Here is a 10,925-nt window from a genome sequence, read left to right on the forward strand (position 1 = left end):
CAACACTTATTGTTGTTTGTATTCATAACAGGCGCCATTCTGACTGGAGTGAGATGATATCTTAGAGTGGTTTTGATTTGCATTTCTCTCATTGCTAGTGATAATGAACATTTTTTCATATATTTGTTGATTGAGTGTATATCATCTTCTGAGAAGTGTGTGTTCAGGTCCTTGGCCCATTTATTGATTGGGTTTCTTGTTTTTTTGGTGCTTAGCTTTTTGAGTTCTTTATATACCCTAGAGATTAGTGCTCTATCTGATGTGTGATGGATAAAGATTTGCTCCCAAGATGTAGGCTCTCTATTCACTTCATAGATTGTTTCCTTTGCTAAGAAGAAACTTTTTAGTTTGAGTCCATTCCATTTATTGATTCTTGATTTTAATGCTTACAGGTGTAAGAATTAATAAGGAGTCTTATTAAGGAAGTTGGGGCCTAATCCCACATGATGGAGATTAGGGCCTTTTTCTTCTATTACATCCAGATTCTCTGGTTTTATTCCTAAATCCTTGATCCATTTTGAGTTGAGTTTTGTGCAGGGTGAGAGAGAGGAGTTTTTTTCATTTTGTTGCATATGAATCTCTAGTTTTCTTTTCTCCAGTGCATGTTTTGGGCACCTTTGTCTAATATAAGAGGATTGTAATTTTGTGGGTTAGTCTCTGTGTCCTCTATTCTGTACCATTGGTCTACCCGTCTGCTTTGGTGCCAATAGCATGCTGTTTTTGTTAGTATTGCTCTGTAGTATTGTTTAAAGTCTGGTATCGTGATGCTACTTCATTCTTCTTGCTAAGGACTGCTTTAGCTATTCTGAGTCTCTTATTTTTCCAAATAAATTTCATTACTGCTTTTTCTATTTCTATGAGGAATGTCATTGGGATTTCGATGGGAATTGCATTAAATCTGTAGAGTGCTTTTCATAGTATGGTCATTTTGATAATATTAATTCTGCCTATCCCAAGAGCAAGGTAGATCCTTCCATCTTCTAAGGTCTTATATAGATGTTTCACCTCTTTTATTGATTCCCAAGTTTTTTTTTTTTTTTTGAGGCTATTGTAAATGAGGTAATTTTTCTCATTTCCCTTTCTGAGAATTTGTCACTTTTATACAAAAATGCATTTGATTTATTGGTGTTGATTTTTATATCCTGCTACTTTGATGAACTCATTTACTAGTTCTAGAAGTTTTCTAGTGGAACTTTTAGGGTCTTCTAGGTATAGAATCATATCATCAGCAAATAGGGTCAATTTGAGTTCTTCTTTTCATATGTGTATCCCTTTAATTTCTTTCATCTAATTGCTCAGGCCAGTGTTTCAAGAACTGTGTTAAATAAAAGTGGTAAAAAAAGGGCACCTGTGTGTGTGATGAATTACATTTATTGATTTCCATATGTTGAACCAACGTTACATCCCTGGGATGAATCCCACTTGATCATGGTGCACAATCTTTTGATATGTTGTGGATTTGATTTGCCAGAATTTTATTGAGAATTTTTGAATCTATGTTCATTAGAGATATTGGTTTGAAGTTTTCTTTCTTTGATGTGTCTTTGGCTGGTTTTGGAATCAGGGGATATTGGCCTCATAGAATGAGTTTGAAATTGCTCCCTCTTTTTCTATTTCCTTAAATAAATTGAAGAGTTTTGGTATTTAGTTCTTCTTAAAGGTTTTGTAGAACTCGGCTGTGTATCCATCTGGTCCTGGGCTCTTGTTGGTTTCTAGATTTCTGATGGCATCTTCTATAATGCTGCTTGAAATTTATCTGTTTAAATTGTATATATCATCCTGATTCAATTTGGGCAAATTATATGACTCTAGAAAATTTGTTGATGGCTTCGATATTTTCTATTTTATTAGAGTACAAGTTTTCAAAATACTTTCTAATTATCTTCTGTATTTCTGTAGTGTCTGTTGTGATATTTCCTTTTTCATCACGTATGTTAGTAGTTTTAGTTTTTTCTCTCCTTAGAGTCTATAAATTTTATTTATTTTTTCAAAGAACCAACTTTTTGTTCTGTCAATTTTTTCAATTGTTTCTTTTGTTTCAATTTCAATGGATTTTAGCTCTGATTTTAATTATTTCCTGTCTTCTGCTTTTGGTGTAGATTTGTTCTTTTCCTAAGGCTTTGAGATATAATGTTAAGATGTAAGTTATTTGTTGACTTTTTCTTCTTTTAAGGAATGAACTATATGTAATGAACTTTTCTCTTAGAACTGCTTTCATATATGTTGTACCTGTGTTTTCATTCACCTCTAAAATTTTTTTATTCTCCTCTTTGATGTCTTCTGCAACTCAATGTTCATTCAGTAGCATATTATTTAGTCTCCAGGTGTTGGTGTAGCCTTTATTTCTTATTTTACCATTGATTTTTAATTTCATTCCATTATGATCTGATAGAATGCAGGGAAGTATCTCTATTTTTTATTATTTGCTAAGAGTTGCTTTATGGCATATTATATGGTCTGTTTTAGAGAAAGATCCATATGCTGCTGAGAAGAAAGTGAATTCTTTCATTGAAAGATGAAATATTCTATATATGTCAGTTAAGTCTAAGTTATTGATTGTATTATTGAGTTTTATAGTTTCTTTGTTCAGCTTTTGTTTAGAAGATCCATCTAGTGATGAAAGGGGTGTGTTCAAGTCACCCAAAATTATTGTGTTTTAGGGGGCTGGGGTTGTGATTCAGTGGTAGAGCATTTGCCTGGCATGTGTGAGTCCCTGGGTTTGATCCTCAGCACTGCATATATATAAATTAAAAGACATTTTTAAAATTATTGTGTTTTAGTCTATTTGACTCTTGAACTTGAGAAGAGTGTATTTGATGAACATATTTGCTCCATTGTTTGGGGCATATATAATTATTAAGTCTTGTTGGTGTATGGTTCCCTTGAGCAGTCTGTAGTGTCCTTCTTTATCCTTTTTGATTGACTTTAGTTTGAAGTCTACTTTATTTGATATGAGGATGGAAACCCCTGCTTGCTTCTGCAGTCCATGTGAGTGGTATGATTTTTCCCAACCCTTCACCTTAAGTCTGCAGATGCCTTTATCTATGAGATGAGTCTCTTGGAGGCAGCATATTGTTGGGTCTTTTTATTTAATCCAATATACCTGTCTATGTCTTTTGATTGGTGAGTTTGGGCCACTAATATTCAGGGTTATTATTGAGACATGATTTGTATTCCCAGCCATTTTTGTTTATTTTTGGTATTCAATTTGAATTGATTTCTCCTCTGATTAGATTTTCCTTTAGTGTAATGCCTCCCTCTGTTGATTTTCATCATTGTTTTTCATTTCCTCTTTGTGGAATATTTTGTTGGGGATGTTCTGTAGTGCAGGCTTTCTAGTTGTAAATTCTTTTAACTTTTGTTTATCATGGAAGGTTTATATTTCATCATCAAATCTAAAGCTTATTCTTGCTGAATTTAGGATTCTTGGTTGGCATCCATTTTCTTTCAGAACTTGTTATATGTTGTTCCATGATCTCCTGGCTTTGAGGGTCTAGGTTGAAAACTCTGCTGAGGTACGAATTGGTCTCCCCCTATATGTGATCTGATTCCTCTGTCTTGTGACTTTTAAGAGTTTATCCTTATTCAGTATACTAGGCATTTTCATTTTCACGTGTCTTGGAGAGATCTTTGTAATTTTGTACATTTGGTGTCCTGTTAGCCTCTTGTATTTGGTTTTCCAATTCATTTTTCATGCTTGGGAAATTTTGTGTTATTATCTCATTGAAGGAATTTGCATTCCCTTGGTTTGAAATGCTGTGTCTTCCTCTATCCCAATAACTCTTAGATTTGGTCTTTTGATGCTGTCGCATAATTATTGGATGTTCTGTTTATGGTTTCTTACTATTCACTGTGTGATCAACTTTATTTTCCAGATTGTATACTTTTGTCTTCATTATCTGAGGTTCTTTCTTCCAAGTGATCTAGTCTGTTGGTTATGTTCTCCATTGAGTTTTTAATTCAGTTTATTGTATCCTTCATTTCAAGGATTCTTGACTGTTTTTTTTTTTTCAAAGTCTGTCTCTTTCTTAAAGTAATCTTTTGCTACCTGTATTTGTTCATTAGGTCATTCCTTAATTCACAGATCATTTTCATTATGAAACTTCTGATCTCCTCTGACATTTCATCAACTTCCATGGGTTCTGTTATTATAGTGTCCTGGTTTGTTTGGGGCACTTTCCTCTCTTGTTTTTTCATGTTGTCTATGTGTCTTCCTTTCTTGTAATGTGGATCTGAGATATTACGGTTTTTATCCTATTATATAATGGTAGTATCTATGCAGATTGTCAGTGCCTCACCTTGATGTTGGGCTTCCAGACCCTTCCAGTCCCTCAATGTATGCTACTGCCTCTAAGGTTGGTGGCGGCAATAGCAGAGGTAACTTGAGATAATACTAGAGGTGCCCCATATGGAAGCAGTGTCTTACAGAGATGGAGATGAAATGGTGGGCCTCACACTCTCTTTGGGATGCCTGCTCTGAGATGCAGCTTCTTGAAGGCCCTGTCTATTGTCAAAAAGGTAGGGGGGCTACGGTGTGGGGAAGGCTATGATACTCTGCAGTGTCCCAAGAAGGAAGTGGGTTAGGCTTAGGCTCCCAGGTTGAGAGGGGTGAACTAGGACCTACCCTGGACCTGGGTCCCACGCAGGTTGGTGAGGGTGGATCTTTGCTGGGCCTGATCTCCCACAGTAATCTGCTGGTTGGAAGGGATGGTCCTGTGCTGGAGGCCGGGCTCTGGCGGGTGTCTGCAGTGGATGGATAGACCTGGGTGTACTGTGAGCCTGGGTCCCAAGCAGGCTATATGGGCAGGTCTGGGCTGGGCCTGGCCTCCCATGTTAATCTGCTGGTTGGAAGGGATGGCCCTGAGCCAGAGGCTGGGTTCTGTGCCCTGCTGGTGGAGGGCTGGACGAGGCCTACTGTGAGCCTGGGTCCTCTGCAGGCCCCTTCTGAGTTTTCTTTATTCATGTGTTTTCAGGATGGTAGTTTTCATCCTTGGTCTCCCCAGTGGTTAAGATTAGAGTTGTGGACCACCATGCTGGTTCCTCATGTCGTTGGAGGGGTAAGTTTAAAGTGTATAGTATTCTTGGTTGCCAGTTATTTTCTTTCAGTATTATGAATATATCATCACATTCTCTCCTGGCTGTAAGGTTGCTGCTAAAAAATGTGTTGTGAGTCTAATGGGCATTCTATTATATGTCACTTCACATTTTTCTCTTGCTCTTTTAGAACTATTCTTCTTGCATTTCTTTCATTTTTCTGTAACACACCTTCATGAAGGTCTCTTTTGGTGCTTCCTGTATCAGAACATCCTTATTTCTTTGGAGGTTTGGGAAGTTTTAAACTATTATTTTGTAAGCTGTATTTTCAATGGCTTTCACATTTTCTTCAGGTTCAGGGGTTCTGATAATGTGAACATTCATTCACTTATTAGTATCCATAAGCCTGCTAGGCTTTCATTTAATTATTTCTTTGGTTGGTTGGTTTTTTGTTTTTTTAGACTAACTGGGCAAATTCTACAGACTCTCCTGAAGTTCAAAATTTCTTTCTTCTGCTCATCAAATCTGTTATGCAAACTCTCTATTAAATTCTTTTTTGATTTTTTGCAGATGTAGATCCAAGATTTCTGATTGGTTGTTTTTTAATGTGGTGCTGAGGATCAAACCCAAGGCTTCAAGAATGCTAGGCAAAGACTCTACGACTCAATCAAATCCCCAACCCTAGTTTTCTTTTAATTTTTATTCTAGTTGTTGATGGACCTTTATTTTATTCTTTTATTTATATGCATTGCTGAGAATCTAACCCAGTGTATCACACATACTAGGAAAGTGCTCTTAACACTGGGCCACAACCTCGCTCGTGGTTGTGTCTGCTTTATGATTTCTACCTCTTTGGGGAATTTCTCGTTCATAACCAGAATTTCCTTTTCTCATTTCTTATTATCATTCTTCCATTTGGCTTACATCTTACTGATATTCCTTACCACATTTTAAACTTTTTTAAGGTATTTTACAACTGTTCCTCAAGTGCAGATATATTCCTGGGGAATTATTTTCCACATTGATGGTGTCAAGTTTCCATTTGTGATTCTTGTGTCCAGACACTGATGTGTGCACATCTACTGTAATTTTAGAGAATATAATTTTCCAATTTTATGGAGTGGACTTTGCAGGAAGGATGCTATGTAGATGGACTATAGGATGTCAGTTGTACAAATGCATTAGATTTGGCTATAGGGAGGTATAAAGAATAGTCTCTGCGATTTTTTTAAAATTTATGTCCACACTGCATGAGGACCTCGATATCTGACTGCAGTTTGAGAAACTAGGTATCCAACATTTCAGTGAATGTAAGCATGAAAAGTGTGTATCCTCTGGCTCCAGTGCCAATCCCTGATGGAAATGAAGCTTTTGGTGACAGCTGCCACCATCCTGACACCATCCCAAGAAAGGAGCACAAGTGGTACTAGGGCTTTTGGCACCAGCATCTCAGGTCTGAAGTCTGTGGTCTGCGGAGAGTATTGATGTGTTTCTGATGATGGTGCAGGTCATGTTTGGAACTTTGACACTGGTATCCATGCTCCTGGAGGTGGGGAGATGTATATGGAGATACCTCCACAGGTCCCATGGGTTTTACACAGGAGGTGCAGAAGACTGTGGTTTGATATTTGCAATCCTGAAGAAGCAGAATAGGGCTGAAAATGTCTCTAGATCATGTGAGGCCAACTCTGGTCAGAGCCCATCTTGTAGTGTTGGTAGTTACAATCGTAGGGCTACATGACTTAGTCAAGTTTGAGTGATGTTGAAGCTATTTTCAACAGCAGCTGCAATTCCCAGGGCATTGGCATTTTCCCTAATTTCTACCAGGTGATCAAATGTGGTGCTGGGTAATGATGCTATTGGATTTCTTATTCCAGGAGCTGTGCAAAATGGCTTCCACAGCCTGTTCATTCCCAGTGGGCTGGTGTACGTAAAGTCCATACTTTGCCTCAGCATCTCAGGCTTGAGGATATGGAGACCTTCCCAGATTCTGCAAGATGATTTCAGGTACTGGTGGGAATCTGGACCACTGGTAGTCATAGTTCTGGAGTGGTGGGACTGTGCTGGAAGTTTTCTCATTTCCCAAAGAATAGAAATGAGTGAAGGTGGGCACTATATATAGGGTATACCACAATTTGAATATCTATTTACTGGTTGATGGGCATTTGGGAATTTTTTGTTCATTTTTTAATAAAATCACTATGAATATTTAAAAGAATAAAAAAGAAATGAGTGAAGGTGGGACTTTCTAACACTAGTGGTGTGGCCCAGTGGGTGTTTGGCTAGATCTGGACAGGTGAGCACAGGTGGTGGGCTTGGGCCACTAACTCCTACATTTCTGGAGCTGTGGGACACCGAAAACTGAAAAATAAATATTAAAAAATTCTCTCTCTTTCTCTTTCTTTCTCTCTCTCTCTCTTTAAAAAAGTAAAAAATAAAAATAATGACTTATGTATAGATACCTGTTTAGATGACTGTATCTTTACATGGACAATTAGCACTTATTTCATATAAGATAGATACTTTTTTAGACTTTATTTTCATTTCAAGGATACACTATATGCAAACACTTTGTATTATTCTTTCATGAAATTCTAGATTCAACTAATCGCATTTTATAAGGACTTTTGTATCTGTTTTGATCCTTAAAATTAATTTCAAATGGCTGGGCATGGTGGCGCACACCTGTAAACTCAGTGGCTTGGAAGGCAGAGGCAGGAGGATCACAAGTTCAAAGCCAGCTCAGCAATGATGAAGTGCTAAGCAACTCAGTGACACCCTGTCTCTAATAAAATACAAAATAGGGCCAGGGATCTGGCTCAGTGGTGGAGTGCCCCTGAGTTCAATCCTCGAAACAAAACAAAAAATTAACTTCAAGTGGTCTAGTGATGACTTTTCCCAGTTTAGATTTCAGGTAAAACAATATCCATGGATGACATTAGCAGCCTACTTTATTGTAATTTTATTTAAATTTTTTTAAATCAGCTTCCAAAATATGTTAACTATCTACCATTTCAAATATGGTGATAGAAATAGAGTACCCAACAGTAAGAATGTCCTATCATTATACTGCATTTCAAAGTCACAATGATTTTCCCTGTGTGATCTGTAATGGTTCTGACTGTAGAAATGTACAGGACAGTGAGTTTTCTCTGGTTGTGGAGAGGGCTGACAGCAAATGGGAGAGCAGAGTCTGACATTGGGGCCTCTGATGACTTAATGCTGTGACATGCTCAGTGCCTGGGAAAGTTTCTGTGCAAAGGTGCAGGATATGTAGCTGCTGTGGCAGTGCCCTCCATGAAGAAGCTGTGTGCTAGAGTCTTATCAGCCTCTACCTTGATCTCAGGCACTCAGCTCCTGGAAATAAAGGAACTGGCTTGCTAGACAACCACAATGTTTCACCAAGCTCCACTGCTCCTGAATGTCCAGAAAACAGGAACTTTAAACAATGGACTTAATCTTGAGAGCTACCCAAAGATCAAGTGACCATGCCAGGAAAATGCAGCATCAGAGCAAATATATTAATTCCAACAATTTTGTTTATTTTTCCCTCTCTTTGCCACATTTAACGCCTAGAGTTGTGCTCTAATGCTGTGTTCCACAGTAGGTATGACCCCTCAGGGTGAGATTGGAAGTAAAAACAAGGACATCTACTCTGCTATTGCTTCTGAAGACAAAATCTTTAAGCCCAACCCATTAACTGGCCCCCGACCAGGGGAGGTCTGTGGGGAGGAGCATCACACAGCATCTTACCACTTCCCCTGTGCATTTTTTTTCCTTCTCTTCACCTTATCCAAAGATAGGAAGGTTGGCCATTAGCTCTTGGGAGTGGCTCTTGGGAGTGGTCCTCATTCTTCTGTTCCCACATTCTAGTTATTTGCGAAAAAAAGTGAGAAAGGGGAGAACTGGGTTAGCCTGAGAACAGCTGAAGAGCCATTTGCATCTGCACAGGGATCAAGACTTTTGTTGAGACAGAAGCACAGGCAGTAGTGGCAGTGGCCGTACAACTCCCGGGTCTTGAGGAGCCAAGCCACTGGGTGCTGGGTTCCTAGATCTGATCACTGCACATGACTATTTTCCCTTCTCTACCAACAGGGCTTTACGATGTTTTGGATTTCCACTGATGCAAACTTTCAGGTTTCACAAGTACCATCTCCATTAGATCATTGGTAGTGATCACCATGTGTGTGGCTAAGAAGAGTTTAATAGCCCAGTAACCCACACTGGAAGACACCATCACCTCAGCATTCAGGAAATGTGACTGATTTCTCTTGTGGGTTAACACTTACTTGCAGTAAGTCATTTTTCAAAGGCCAGCAAATCTTATTCTCACAAGACTTTGGCATGCTGTCAAGCATTAGTGCTAAGGAAAGCTCACACACTGGCCAGGGATTTTGCACTGCAAAAATAGATGCGATACTTCTCCCAGGTTCCATGGGGGACTAATGCCTTATGCTTCACCTATCAGCACTTGGACCATCAGACATCATGAATGTGCCCCTTAACAGAAGGGTGCACACTACTGCTGAAAGGGAATCAGCACCCAAGAGACAAGGCCACCACTGTTACCTGCTCAATGATAACAATTGCTAGACAACAAGGCAATGTACTTAGTTCACCTCGAGGTGTGTATCCCCTTTCTTTCTTGAATTTCACAAAGAACTATCTCTGGGCCTCTCCCAGGAGTATTTGCTTATTATGTTCACTTGGATATTCCAAGCAATCAGCAATGGTTCCCAGATTAAATGCAGGGTCCACAGAGCTTTAGCCTGTCTCTTGTTAATCAGGACTGAAGCACTGGCTGGGTTGCTGTACTGTTTTCCCACAGTCTTGGTAGAGAAAGGCATACATTGAGCAAAGTCAGTGAGTCACTGCTGTATAGGGGATGCAGATACTCATGTAAGGGAAGAAATGACAACACCAAATACAAATCAGGAAGTGTGTGCAGACAACGGCCAACCCCATCAAAAACTGTAGCTTCTGACTCAGGTGACTTTCACTATACCATGGAACCAGTCACCAAGAGCAATTAGTAAAAGCTGAGCAGCTGTTTTCATTCATGTTGGCTCCATTCTGTTTATGCTACAAAGGTTTCTAACAGCCTCCCACTCACACCACTAGCTACAAATGAATTAACACCCAGGGTGACTTGGACAAACATGTAACACCCCCATTGGACACATAAGAAAAAAGGAAATGTATTACATACACACATAGTTATGCAGAGGATAGCACAGTAAGCCATCCAGGCCCACAGAGGGATTGCACTTGATTGCAGAGAGAACAGTGGACAAGGGGGAAAGAATTTGTAGTATCATCTAAGTAAGATACCCTTTGGTTCCCACAAAATTATGTGCTTGGTTTGAGACAGGGCAGGTTAGGAGGAAACGGAAACATCTTTTACTACAAATTGATAAGAATTTAATACTATACAATGATGCTATAAAATACTGTATGCTATATTAATTACATAGTACATAATTATATTATCAAAGAAACTAGTTATATAGTATACATTATTTACTTATAAAATTGTACTATATTCTACATACAGGTATATGTATGCATACATACAGGTATATGTATGCATACATACAGTTTATGTGCTAAATAATGTGTACTACCTATCAGTGTACACTAATCTCTTTGCCTATAGATACAAAAAGTTTCAACAACATAATAGAGAGCAAACTATGCACCAGGCACAGTGGCAAGCACTTGTAATCCCAGCAGTTCAGGAGGCTGAGGCAAGAGGATTGAGCCTTCAAAGCCAGCCTTAGCAATGGTGAGGTGCAAAGCAATTCAGTGAGACCCTCTCTGTGAATAAAAAGTACAAAATAGGGCCAGGGATTCAGTAGTCAAGTGCCCCTGAGGTCAATACCCAGTAACCC

General features: G+C 38.8%; 1 protein-coding gene across 1 annotated transcript in view; it reads right to left on the reverse strand.

Moving 5' to 3' along the window:
- The window catches only part of LOC125614594 (zinc finger protein 124-like), a 30,510-nt gene extending 21,080 nt beyond the window's left edge, over positions 1-9,430 (reverse strand). Inside the window, exon 1 of the mRNA XM_048797514.1 lies at positions 8,788-9,430. Within this exon, the coding sequence (XP_048653471.1) occupies positions 8,788-8,803 (16 nt within the window). The 5' untranslated portion in view covers positions 8,804-9,430. The remainder of the gene's footprint in view (positions 1-8,787) is intronic.
- Between the last annotated feature and the right edge of the window lie 1,495 nt (positions 9,431-10,925).

The sequence above is a fragment of the Marmota marmota genome, unplaced genomic scaffold, assembly GCF_001458135.2.
Source record: "Marmota marmota marmota unplaced genomic scaffold, marMar, whole genome shotgun sequence".
Taxonomy (NCBI): Eukaryota; Metazoa; Chordata; class Mammalia; order Rodentia; family Sciuridae; genus Marmota; species Marmota marmota.